General features: G+C 27.4%; 1 protein-coding gene across 1 annotated transcript in view; it reads right to left on the bottom strand.

The window, feature by feature from the left end:
• Window positions 1-2,937: 2,937 nt before the first annotated feature.
• The window catches only part of LOC145845755 (heat shock cognate 71 kDa protein-like), a 29,466-nt gene continuing 17,816 nt past the window's right edge, over window positions 2,938-14,587 (bottom strand). Inside the window, exons 9-10 of the mRNA XM_082952824.1 lie at window positions 10,138-10,485; window positions 2,938-3,083 (exon numbers count right to left, since the gene is read on the bottom strand). Coding sequence (XP_082808950.1) covers window positions 3,007-3,083; window positions 10,138-10,485 — 425 coding nt within the window. The 3' untranslated portion in view covers window positions 2,938-3,006. The remainder of the gene's footprint in view (window positions 3,084-10,137; window positions 10,486-14,587) is intronic.

Raw genomic sequence — 14,587 nt, 5'->3', positions numbered from 1 at the left:
CGTTTGTGTTCGTTTTTATAATAAAATTTAGTGCTATGCATAAATTTTTTATTATTGTTTTACATAAATAAAGTTATTTAACCATGTCAGCTGAGCAAAGTAATTAAATGTAAGTAAAGTATTACTATTTTATTAACAGAAGTAAAAAAGAATACAGTATAAGAACATTTATAAAATTAAGGATTTTTAAAACTAGTTACCATTTAATTTACCAACTTCTTGTTTTTCAGTACTTATTTTTGTTATTAAGTATAGTTTTTCTTAGAAAATAAAGGCCACTAAAGATGTTTTCTAACGTTTTGCTACCTACAAATGATTTTTCCAAATATAGTTCGAAAAGACTGCCAAACTTTGTCTTACAATTTACATCTTACTTAAATAATATTTTTATTAAAAATAATTTTGGAAGACACACTCTTTCTTGAAATCACACTTTAAAGTGTCTAAATTGCATAACTAACAGCATGCTGGTTATATAAATTAATTTTTAAACGTTTTATTAAATACAAACTTTACACGTATTTGATTAAGTTACTTAAAACTATCGATGGCGCTTAAGTGTCACTCCGTGCTTAAGAATCATTTTGTGCAAAAGAATCAATCAGTGATAAAGTTACACTCCGTGTTAAAGTATCACCCCGTGCTAAAGTGAAGCCGTGCTAAAGTGACACTCCGTGCTAAAGTGTCACACCGTGCTAAAGTGACACTCCGTGCTAAAGTGACGCCGTGCTAAAGTGTCACCAATTGCTAAAGAGACGCCGTGCTAAAGTGTCATCCCGTGCTAAAGTGACACTCCGTGCTAAAGTGACGCCGTGCTAAAGTGTCATCCCGTGCTAAAGTGACACTCGGTGCTAAAGTGACGCCGTGTTAAAGTGTCACTCCGTGCTAAAGTGCAACTCCGTGCTAAAGTGACACCGTGCTAAAGTGTCACTCCGTGCTAAAGTGTCACCCCGTGCCTAAGTGTCACACCGTGCTAAAGTATCACCCCGTGCTAAAGTGTCACACCGTGCTAAAGTGTCACCCCGTGCTAAAGTGTCACACCGTGCTAAAGTGTCACCCCGTGCTAAAGTGACGCTGTGCTTTTCTGACACCTACCCGTTTATTTTACTATCTAGCATTTAGCTGTTTCTTTTTTTGGCCTTTACAAAATATTTTTTGAAAATTAAAAAAGTGATAAAGTATAACTTTTATCATTCAATGTCCTAAAATTTTTTGATGTATTAAATCTACTACTATTTGATACTTCTGACAATTTAACTAACAGTTGTATATATTTATAATAAAACATAAAAAAATTAAAAAGGCCTAGCCAAAATCTTTTAAACGTTGGAAAAGCGTTGTAATAATACTTGAACAACAAGCTATAAAACTTGGCTAACACACAGATGTTTAAACATTTTTTGTCATGTAAATCTAAACAAACTATTTCAAATTTAACTTCTGTTAGAGTTTAGAAGACCTGGTCACAGCTTTTTAAAATTATAACAGCATTGATTAAGTAAAAAATAGCTTTCATACATATAAAAATTTAAGTTAAGCTAAAAGATATCTTTTTAAACGTTTTTACCGCATTTGAAACAATTAATATACCATAAACAATTTTCTAATAAATATTTTTTATTTAGATTTACGTTGTAAATATTTAAAACTTGATTTGATTGCTTCTACATCAGCGGTCTTTAATCTTTTTTTTTTATGTTTTACCCCTTTTTAGAAAATTTTTACCAAATTCACCTCTTTTTGAAAAAAAAAACAAAAATACACCCATTCTACAAAATAGTATTTAATTTAGAAGAAAAATCTAAATACTTAGAACTTAAGCTTAAAAAGTATAAAAATTGTTAAACTTTATAAGTTTATTCAACTTACTTAACTTGTAATAAAGATAATTTACCCCTAAAACTAATTTACCTTAGGTTAAGCACTGCTGTTCTACATTGTTTGCTATAGTTAGAGAACGAAAAATTATATAAGTATTTTGATGACGTTATCTAAAAAAATAGTTAAACAGTTTAGCAAAATTTTCCAAAAATAAACTACTTCAACTATGACACCCATAAAAAGACCTACCGTTAAAGAAAAGTTTAATCTTATGAATCAGTATTACTTGACGTTTCATATGAGTGCTTTATATTATGATTTGTTATTTTATTTTGTATTTTTTTAAATCATATTTGTACTTGATAAATACAAATATTGTATAATTTTGTAATGCTATTTGAATTTTCTCCTTTAAGTTATTTTTTGCTGCAGTTATTTTGTCATGGTTTCGATCTTGTTTAAACGAATTTAGTTCGCTTTTATATTACTTTATGAGTTTAGTCTAAACGAACACTTAGTTTTCAGCTTCTTTGATTCATGTATTTTAGTCTTTTAAAAGAACTGATAATTCGATTTATTGGTTTTATGTTGTACAGTATTTTATCATCTTTTAGTTTCGCAATTTCATTGTAAATAAAATTGATCACCACAGACTCGAATTACGTTTAACAGTAGTATAAGACATAATTAACTCATTTATTAAACCTTTAGTAAATGGTAAGTAAATTATATTAGTCTACTTAACAAATATAGTTAGCTAGGGGCATCTCTTATATAAGTTAAAGAGCACGTTGCGTTATAAACAAGACCTCTTTCAAACAAGATCTTATCAATTATAAACCTTGTATAAGTAGAACACTCCTCGTTAGCATCACTTTTATAACAGTCGGATTTAGTATTATATACTGTATCTATCATTAACCATTATTCTACAATAATATTTTGTATTAGTTCTTATTTTTTATAAACACACATAAACATGTACTAGTATAATAAAAAAAGAGTACTGTTTAAATTTGTTACTACCTTACATTATATTCTTAATTTATTTATATATATAAATACTAGTTATTATTAAAATTTATTAGTCGTGAAAATGAACTGTGCACTGTTTAAATATTCAATTTAACATAACTAATTTATATATAGAACTGAAAGGTGAAATGAACATCGTCAACGTGGTATTTAATCGAGCTCTTCCATTGGTCCAGAGGTATCACCGGCTTCTGTTGATTGTTGGGAACCTGCTTCTAGGCAACAATCTGTTAAATAAAACTCATCATTAACTTACAGATTATTAGATTAAATAAGATATATTAGTATGAAAAATTATCTCAACATTACTGTCAGAAGTAGGTGCACGACAATTCAAATTCCGGCAGTTTAAATTCTTTAAATTTTTCATAAATGGCCATGACTTACAAAAGAAAATTTGTAAAAAAAAAACGTATGTAGGTATAACCAATACCTACTCACTTTTTTTTGTTAAGTTTTGAATGTTTTTAGAGGTATGGTTAATAAGTTTTGAAATATACTTAATTTTAGTGGTTTTTAAATGTCTCTTTTAATAGTTTTTTTAATATCATAATTTTATTTAATAGATGTACAACCACTTTTTTTATTTAAAAAAATACTTAAAAATTTTTACTTTTTAGAGATATGGCCTATTAATCATTTTTCAAGAATATGAGTTGCCATGTAATCGTGAGAAGTCGTATCATAATTTATGTCAAAATCATATTATTATAACATATATTAAAGTGATTTTTTTAAATAAAAGCAATGTCAACTGAAGCTGAAATCCGTAATCTGGTTGAATTTACTAAAATAGAGAAAGTGTTTAAAAAATTTTGTAAATTTACCCTGACTTTTCAAGATTTTGACCAATTTAGCTTGTCTTTTACCTTCCTCTTAGGTACGCTTTTTAAGTAGGCGCTTCCAGTTGTCTACGCATTCTGAGTACACATATTTTGACAAGTACGCATTTTAGTACGCACTTCTTATTCAGTACACATTTTTGAACAAAAATAAAAACTCTCTGTCAGGTTTCTTTTTTATTTAGACTAGTAATTCTTAGCTAAAAAACTTTTATTGAGTAGCTGCTGTGTTCAGAATGTGTACTTCAGCGACAAACAGTAATAATAAATTATTGGAATGTAAATAAAAATAATTTAAACTTAATAACTAAAAAAAAATGCCCTGAACTAGGTATACTTTTTTCTAACTGCTTCCTCTTTGCAAATAATCTCTTAGTGTCGCAAATGTGAAGTAAACTACTGGCAAAGAATTTTCAATTAAAACCCTTAAACTAATTCATAATAAATTCTGCAAAACGAGAAATTTAAACATTTGTAATTAACTTTTTGAAAACTTGAAAAAAATATATACCATGATGTATATTGAAAATTTGGACATGATCTTAAAAAATACTTAATAAACTTTATAAAAACTAATGAAAATAAAGTAAACAACACATGTAATGAAATAGTAACTAAAATTAATAAACAAGCTTTTGAAAACTTTTTTAATATAAACTTTAAATTAAAGCATAGGGAGGTTAATCACTTTTTTCACAATTTAATCTTACTTTATAGAGTTTTAACTAAGCTACAAGAGGATTTTTAAAGATATAAAAAACTCAAAATAATTTTTGAGATATAACAAGTCAAATTCTGAGGCTATAACAGGCTTATTATGGGAGGCGCAAACTAAAATTGCAAAAAAAAAGACTATACACTATAAATCTATCTTCTTCTACGTTTTTCGAGATAAAAACCTCAAACTTTCAGGAAAGTTTCATTTTAATATTTAGAAAAATCTGTCGACAAAAATTTTTAAGAAACTAAAATAGAAAAATTTCATATAAAAAATAAACAAAAAAAACTTTTTTTTTTTGTCATAAAACTTTTTTTTTAATTTTTTTTTAAATGTTGTTCCGACAGAATTTTCTAAATATTGCAAGGAACATTTCCTGAAAGTTTGATCTAGTTATCTCAAAAAAAGTAGGAGATATATTTTTAGTGATTTCTAGTTATCTGCCGTTTTAGTTGGCGCCTTCCATAAGGAACCTATAATAGTCTCAGACTCTGACCGGGTATACCTCAAAAATTACTTATCTAAATTTATTGTAGTTGAGTTAAAACTAGTGATGTACCGGACTCACTATCCGGGTCCGGATCCGGCTGGATATTGCCATTTTTGTCTGATATCCGGATCCGGCCAGATCCTAACAGAGATCGGGCCGATTCGGATCTAGTTAGTAAAAAAGATCATACAGAAAAGTATTTTTTCAAGAACAAACCCTTTGTAAATAAAAAAGAGTCATTTTCGTCAGATAAAATTAAACACTTACCGTGATTGGCTCATTTTGAACACGTGACTAAATTACATTTGTTTACGTTTAAACTATGAAATAATCATTTTAGAAATGCAACTCTTTACCTATGTTGTAAAATAAAAAACTTTACTACCAAATTGTTAGGCTAGTTTTAAGATTTTTTGAAAAACTCAGGCTAGTTTTCTTTTAGATTTTGAATGAGTTTAAGCTGATCCAGTTTTCAATACTTTCTGATTTTCTAGTTAATTTTGTTCAAGAACTTGATTTTAATTGATTTTAGATTGGTAAGGCTATAGGCGGGGTCCTCTTTGATTTTTATAAATTGATCTTATTTAATAGATTTTCATCTTAGCTACCAGATATTGTTTCTGTGATGTACTTTATCTTTCTATCAATTTTCCTTATACTAAATTTAAAGTTATTCATAGTTTTTTAGCTTTTATAGAAATAAAATTTTGAAACTATAAATGTAAGCTCTACTTTTTATGTGTTATTAATAATCAATTGATGCTTATTAATTTTATTATGAGTTTAAGAGTTAATACTTAACTGTATTTTTTTAACTTAAAAAACCCTTTAAACTTAATATTTTTTTATACTCAAATATCCTAAAATTCAAAAAAAATTTTTTTTTCTCTTAATCACACACTATTTTGGATATTGGGGGTAAATTTGGTAACAATGTTCCAAAACGGGATAAAACATGAAAAAAATGTTAAGAACCGCTGCTGTAGAAGTACTTAGAGAAGATAGAATGAGAAAACATTAGCTAAAAACCTTGTATCATGTTGGTATGATTGCTGAAAACAAAATTAGGCCTTTTATAGTGAAATTAATTGACCAAAATGAAAGACATAGACTACTAATTTAAAAAATATTATTTAGAGCATGGAATAAAATTAAACGTCTACATAAATCCAGATCGAACTGCTAAAGGGCTTAAAACTTTTTAAAAATTAAGGGAAAATTAAAAGTAAGCAAGTAATAGAAGAAAAAACAATTTGAATGCGAAACATGTAATAAAAAAAATAAAGTAATTGAAACAACAAGTAAGCCCTTTCGTTACCACACCCAGGAAATCTGGGATCAATAAAAAAACTGTAAGTCAACGTTCTAAAATATTTCTAAACATAGTATTTTATTTGATAACCTTAGTAAACATAAAAACAAGTTATTCTACCAAATAACAATTTCTAAAAATTCTAACAATCATTACAGAATTGGATATACAAACATAAAATATGTTTTAAATAAAATTAATTTTATAGAGAATTATTTCAACTTAAAAGATACTATTAACTTATTTTGACTGAAACATGGTTGACTTTCTGACTTGATTTCATTTAATACTAAGGGTAGTAGAAGACTTTTTTTTTAACTTAGTCTATTTTTATTAGGCTATTAACTTAGTATTTTACATAAGTAAAAAAAAACTACCAGTACTCTATATTTATTTTTAAAATTTGAAGTAATTTTTGAGATATAAGCGATTAAAGTAAAAACATTCAATAAGTCCTTATGTGAGGTGCAAACTTAAAGGGCAAAAATAACTGTTTTACCAAAAATCTATCATTTCCTTCAGTTTTTGAGTAATTACTTGAAAATTGTTACAAGGTCATCTAAAATGTATTTTTGAAGTTTTTTCTATTTTTCTATATAAACAAAAATACATTTTTTAATAATTTTGGTCATATATTAATTTAATAATTTTTTTCAAAAATCTGCTTCCTACAAGTTGTTTGAAATATTGAAAATTAAATTTTCTGAAAATTTGAACTAAATTACTTTAAAATTAAAAAGGATATAGATTTTTAGTGAAGTTTTCAAAATTTCGAGAAAATTGGCCTTGAAATTTTTGATTCCCTGGGGTTGTATTGCATTTTTTTTTTTACAAAACTGGTTATATCTTAAAAGATAATCGAAGTTTTATTGTTCTTTCCAAAGTATTTTATAGTATATTTTCTAAGATACAAAATATAATTCAATGTTAATATTAAAAAATAATATTTTTAATCCATATATAAATAATCCTACAATAGTAATGTGTATAATTTACTTAAGATTATACTAAGAAAGTTTCAGAAATATTTTTAATAAATTTTTTTTTTGCTTTTTTACTTATGGTCCTTCCATGGGGTGCCTATTGAGCTTTATCAGGTGTACCTTGATATCTCAAAAACTAATTTAAATTTTACAAAGCGGTAAAAGCAACTGCTAGCCAAGTTAAAAATCTTTAAATAAGATTATCATGTAAAAAGTTTTTCTTATCCCTCTATGCCCTTAATTCAAACTTCAATTAAACGCTTTATTCTTTTTTTTTTCTAAAAATAGCAAAAGTGATAATATCCATCTCATAAAAAAAAAAACTTTATCTTAACAAAAAATTAAGAAAAATAAATAACTATCTAAAGACTATAAAAACAAGTTAAAAAAATATCAATAAGCCGTACAAAAAATTTTGAACATTAAAAAAGAACCCAAACTTTAAAAATGTTTTATCGTTACATAAACACTTGTTTTATCGTTACATAAAATTTAAACACTTCATTAGCACTTTGACAGAGATATGATGACAATGGTAACATAAAACAGTAAAGTAAGATTTTAAAAGAGCATCACACTAAAAAAGAAATTTTCAAAAAGTAAATACAAAGAATAAAAACCACCAAAGTTTTAAAACAGCCCAAAAAAAATTGGAAGTAAAGTAGATTTTTTTTACAACTTATGATGACATCAACAATTCAATTAACCACCTAAAAGATAAAACTGTTAGTACGCTAAAAAAATTCCACCTTATTTTATTAAGTATGCTAGTCCACCATTTACACTACAATTATCATTGATTCAAGTTGTTTCATAGCATTATCTGATGTACCAAAGAAGTGGAAAAAATCATTTTTGTTATTTCAGAACATAAGAAAGGTATCAAACACAACGCAACAACAAACTATAGGTCAATATCCTTAACTAGTGGTGTTTCTCGAGTTAAAGAACACATTATATTTATAAAAAAATAATTACCTTTTGACCATAGCTTACAAACTAATAAACAATTTTGTTTCCTCCCTTACCACTCAGCATTCAGCTGTTAATATGCTTATGCATGGTTGCCACAGACCAAGCTGAGAAGAACTTCCTGACTTTTTACTAAAATTTTCCTGACTTTTCTAAATCAAACTCTTAGTTTAAACTTATTCTAAAATACATAATGTAATACTTGAAACTATATAAAGCTTTCAATTTAATTTTAGTACAGGTTAAAATAAGTTTTTTTTGCTGATATCAATCATCAAACTTCCATTACATCACTTGAACCATCTGTGTATGATTGACGTATTTGCAACAAACAGCTCTATCAGCAAAATACTTGTATTATTACCTTACAAACACAGCTTGTTTGAAAAAGACATAAATTTTTAGCATTTCCTAATATAAATTAACTAAATAAACGAAACGACATATAAAAATTTTTTTCGATAAAAACCTTAAATTAATGTGAACTTTACAAATAAAATCTTAAAACAAAAACGAACTTTTACAATTTAAACTTTAAAACAATATAGATCTTAATTAAACACTGTTTTTTTTTATATGTACTAAAATTTATTTTCTCAGTTTCTTTATTAGCTCTTTAACCTATTCATCTAATGAAGATATGGTTTCCTTCATCTGGTCACCTCTCTCTTATAACTTATTTCAAAAATTCAAAAAAATTTGAAAAAACTACCTAGAGGTAATCTATTCACATCAACTTGTTACATAAAATACTAAACTAACTACTTAATTGTAAAGAATTCAATTTTTTACTTTAAATCAAAAAACAATTTCATTCCAAAATTATGCTAGATAAACCTTTTTGTGTATATCACAGTTTCCTTATGGAAGTGACCTTGTAACAGATCATCAATACTAAAAAACTTATACAAAACTGCTTGTTTAAATAGGGTAGTTGTTCAATATTTTAATAGAAAAGTTTTGCAGTTTTATAAAGGATATTTTATTAATTTATATCAGATGAAGGCATTAGAAATTAAATAATTTTGTAGTTTTCTAGGAAAATTTAGCAATTTTAGTCTGACTTTAAAAGATTTTTAATTAAATTTTTAACATTTGAAGGCTTTGGAATTTAAGGAATTTTGTAAATTTAAACTGACAAAACCTGACTTTTTTTTTAACTTTGTCAAATTTCTTGACATTTTTTCAAAAATTCCCATTTTTTCCTGACTTTTGTCATTTTTTTAAGTTTTTCCTGACTTTTCCTGACCTTGTGGCAAACTTGCTTATGTTCTTGGTTAGTAACTTATTTTAAACACGAATCTAAAATATTCATCTATACTATTCAAAAACCATTTGACATAGTGTCACACAAAAGATTTTTAAAACTTTTAACTCAGTATTGGTTACATGAAAGCTTAAAGATTTTGCTCAATAAGTTATTAAATAGTAGATTACAAAGAGTACTCATGAATGATACGCTATCAGATCATTTTATGATTTACAATGGAGTACCACAAAGTGATGTAATTGATCTTTTTTTTTTAATGTGTCTAAATGATATCTAATACAGCATTATTGAGCTCTAAGTGAATACGTCTGCTTGCAGATGATGCAAAATTTTTAGTAAATTAACATTTCATTACAATTGATTTTATAGATAATAATTACATAAGGCTATAAACTGGAAAGCTTCATTTAAATCCTTACAAATATGATATTCTAACCATTAAACCGAACCTTTTAATCAATAACACTAAGATAACAACTGTCTTTGATAACAACTTTCCTGGGTCTATCATTGCACAATAAACAATATTTGTTGAATATCGTAAGCAAAATTTTCAATAATATGGTTCTGAACCAAGTGTACTCATAAAGTAATCATTTTTTTAAACTTTATCCAAGAATATTCCTAATAATTTACAGTGTTACCAAAAAACTACAAAAAAATTTTAGAAGATATGTATAGACAATTCTAGTACCTTCAATAAAGTATGGCATTCCACCGCCAGCTGCTTCATCCTGGCACAACTTGATCATGATCGGGTTGGCAACTCCCTCCAGCTCCTTCTTCTGGTGCTCGTACTCATCCTTTTCGGCGGTCTGGTTGTTGTCGAGCCACTCCAACACTTCCTTGGCCTTGTTCACAACGGCGTTCTTGTCCTCGTCGCTGATCTCGTCCTTATCGTCTTCGACGGACTGTTTGACATTCAGGGCGTACAACTCGAGCTCGTTCTTGGCCTGCACGCGCTCTCTCTGTTTGTCGTCCTCGGCCTTGTACTTCTCGCCGTCGTTGATCATCTTTTCGATGTCCTCCTTGCTGAGACGACCTGGAGAAAGACAAACTTTTACCATACTTAACTTTAATATAAATGAATAGTTGAATTTTAGAATAAAGTAGGTGTATACATCTTTTCATTAAAATAAAATATTATCTACAGATAATAGTTAATAATAAGTAAAATACTTAACATGAAGTCCGACTGTTATAAAACTATGTGATATTTGTGATTATTAAGTCTAAAATAAGTAAAGTAAGCTAAATTAAACAACAAAACAACAAATCATAATATAAACAAACAACTCACGTTAATGGGAAAGATATCTGATTTAAATTTTACTGTTGTTGACTAATGAAAAAATACATTCATTACAACTAATAATTATGTCACAATATTAATGAGGTTATTCCAACTATTTTATTTGTATTGCAAAGTATATTAATTCAGTTTTTATGTTTGTAATCTATTTTGAACAAAAACAAAACATTAATCATTAGTTAGTGTATCAATAAAGTTTAATAAAACTTAACAACGGTGGAGGCAATAAAAGTCACAGAAACTCGATGTAACATGTATATTATATATTGAATGTTTATAATGATTGAATCAAAGCTATATACAATTAGGAAGCAGATTTAGTTCAAATGTAAAAGTCAAAAAAGAAAAAAATAAACTTTAAGAAAACAAAACACAAAAAAAAATTGTTATTGAGCTTACAATGTACTGACCGATAATTAATTTACAGCGACATACATAAAATCACAATGACTTAAATTAAATATATATTGTATTTAATAATTATTAAAATAATTGATTGGTAAAGTAGCAGTCGGCTGTTCAAATTAAATATCCCATACAGATATTTTAAATATTTAATAAGTAAATTGTGTTATATATGAAAGTTAAAATGTAAAACAACAAGGTAGGCATATACTAAGTATAAACCTGCAGTAAAAAACCTACTAGCTCTCTTGGGCGTAGTTGGTAAAAAAGCACGGTTTATCTGTGATTTGAATACAGGCTTCTAATTAAACTTGGGACTTAACGTATAAAGGTGTGAAGCATTATAGTCGGAGGGTAAAGTGAATATATGAAATTCGGAGAATAGAAAGTGACTTGTGTGAAAAAGATATAAATAATAAATGGCTAAAACTATAAGTTACTTAGGATATATAATTATAATAATATATGTTAAGTGAATGTGTGTGTGTGTATGTAGAAGGTGAATGAAAAATATGAAATTTGAGAAGGAGCCAAGGTGTTATTTGAGAAGGCGCCTTCACTCTAAAAAATAAATTTACAAAAATTATATACAAAGAATAAAAACCACCAAAGTTTTAAAACAGCCCAAAAAAATTGGAAGTAAAGTGGATTTTTTTTACAACTTATGATGACATCAACAATTCAATTAACCACCTAAAAGATATAACTGTTGGTACGCTAAAAAAATTTCACCTTATTTTATTAAGTATGCTAGTCCACCATTTACAGTTCAATTATCATTGATTCAAGTTGTTTCATAGCATTATCTGATGTACCAAAGAAGTGGAAAAAAACATTTTTGTCATTTCAGAACATAAGAAAGGTATCAAACACAACGCAACAACAAACTATAGGTCAATATCCTTAACTAGTGGTGTTTCTCGAGTTAAAGAACACATTATATTTATAAAAAAATAATTACCTTTTGACCATAGCTTACAAACTAATAAACAATTTTGTTTCCTCCCTTACCACTCAGCATTCAGCTGTTAATATGCTTACGCATGGTTGCCACAGACCAAGCTGAGAAGAACTTCCTGACCTTTTACTAAAATTATTCTGACTTTTCTAAATCAAACTCTTAATTTAAACTTATTTTAAAATACATAATGTAATACTTGAAACTATATAAAGCTTTCAATTTAATTTTAATACAGGTTAAAATAAGTTTTTTGCTGATATCAGTCATCAAACTGTGAGCTGCTGTATCTGCCCTGGTATCCATTTTCTTCTTATTCGAGCGCGTGGTGATTTGTTGTAAAGACAACGGTTTATAATTATCCTTATTCTTATTATGATGTTTCGACATATATGATTTTAATAAAGTAGGTTTAAGCTAAAATATATTTATTTTTTAGTTGTGAAATTTATTTACAAAATTATAAGAGAAATAAGTGCATGCAAAAACTACAACACGTGATTAAAAAATAATACAATAGTCAAAAGACTAACAGTTTCTTCGAATTTATACTAACTATCACCCAACAATCGTAGTGAATTTCCGAACTCTTAGTCCCTTATGCGTCGATAGCAACTATTGATTTAATATCTTGAGTGATAGATTCTCTACGACGTTACTTCCCACAGTTTAACAATGTTTAGTGACGGATGGTTTTTAGAACTCACTCTTTTAAGAAAACGCGCTGATTTTATATTAATTCAAAGGAAGTTTTACTCCTTATATAAAAATATGTTTGTTTTTTTATAAAAATATGTTTGTTTTTTTAATACTGGAAGCACGTCACAAAGTCTGCGTAAAACAGTCCACAACATTCGCTTTTTAAATAAATTTATCGAGTGTTCACCACGACAAAACTTCCATTACATAACTTGAACCATCTGTGTATGATTGACGTATTTGCAACAAACAGCTCTATCAGCAAAATACTTGTATTATTACCTTACAAACATAGCTTGTTTGAAAAAGACATAAATTTTTAGCATTTCCTAATATAAATTAACTAAATAAACGAAACGACTTACAAAAAATATTTTCGATAAAAACCTTAAATTAATGTGAACTTTACAATTAAAATCTTAAAACAAAAACGAACTTTTACAATTAAAACCTTAAAACAATAATTATCTTAATTAAAGACTGTTGTTTTTTATATCAGGGTTGCCACTCGTTTTTTCAAATTTCTTCCAGGTTTTTATAAGTAAACATTTTTTGGTCTATTTTTAGTTTAAAGTTAAATTTAAGGTAAGAAACTGTGCTAAATAGTATAAAAAGATACTGTAAAGCTACTTGAAATGTATTTTTTAAGAAAAAAATTTTTGGTAATGAGATAAATTTTTCATCCTCATGATAAATTTTTTGAGTCAAACCGAAACTTTACTTTGAAGATGTTAAAGTTCTTAAAAATTCCAGGTTTTTTGATCAAAATTTCAGGTTTTTTTTCTAAATTCCTTAAATTCTAGTTTTTTCCAGGTGTTTTTGACTAAATTTTGAAATTCCAGGTTTTTCCAGGATTCCAGGTAAAGTGGCAACCCTGTTTATATGTACTAAAATTTATTTTCTCTGTTTGTTTATTAGCACTTTAACCTATTCATCTAATGAAGATATGGTTTTCTTCATCTGGTCACCTCTCTCTTATAACTTATTTCAAAAATTCAAAAAAATTTGAAAAAACTACATAGAGGTAATCTATTCACATCAACTTGTTACATAAAATACTAAACTAACTACTTAATTATAAAGAATTCTTATTATTTACTTTAAATCAAAAAACACTTTCATTCCAAAATTATGCTAGATAAACTTTTTTGTGTATATCACAGTTTCCTTATGGAAGTGTCCTTGCAACAGATCATCAATACTAAAAAACTTATACAAAACTAGTGATGTACCGGACTCACTATCCGAGTACGTATCCGGCCGGATATTGCCATTTTTGTCTGATATCCGGATCCGGCCGGATCCTAATTTGAAAAAAAAGTCCGGATTCGGCCGGATCCTAACAGAGATCCGGCCGATTCGGATCTAGTTAGTAAAAAAGAGCATACAGAAATGTATTTTTTCTAAAACAAACCCTGTGTAAATTAAAAAGAGTCATTTTCGTCAGAAAATACGTTCGAAAATTAAACACCTACCGTGATTGGCTCATTTTGTACACGTGACTAACTTAAATTTGTTTAAATTAACAATTTTCGCAACCAGAATATCACCTGATTTTAGCTAATATCAGGGTTGTCACTCTTTCATTTAAAAAAACTAACCTGAGTTATTATAAACTTTTCCGAGTCAGAATGAGGTTTTAAAAACCCAAAAAAATAATTACTTTAAGCTAATAATCAGTAGAACAGCTAGCCAAGAGGTTGAACATTTTAAGTAATGTTTACAACTAAGGCTATAGGGGAGTCCACCTTGATTTTTACAAGTTGATCT

This window comes from Thalia democratica, chromosome 1 (genome assembly GCF_965202585.1).
Source record: "Thalia democratica chromosome 1, ktThaDemo2.hap1.1, whole genome shotgun sequence".
Lineage (NCBI taxonomy): Eukaryota > Metazoa > Chordata > Thaliacea > Salpida > Salpidae > Thalia > Thalia democratica.
The sequence above is the reverse complement of the archived record's forward strand: the minus strand, read 5'-3'. Positions and strand labels throughout refer to the sequence as shown.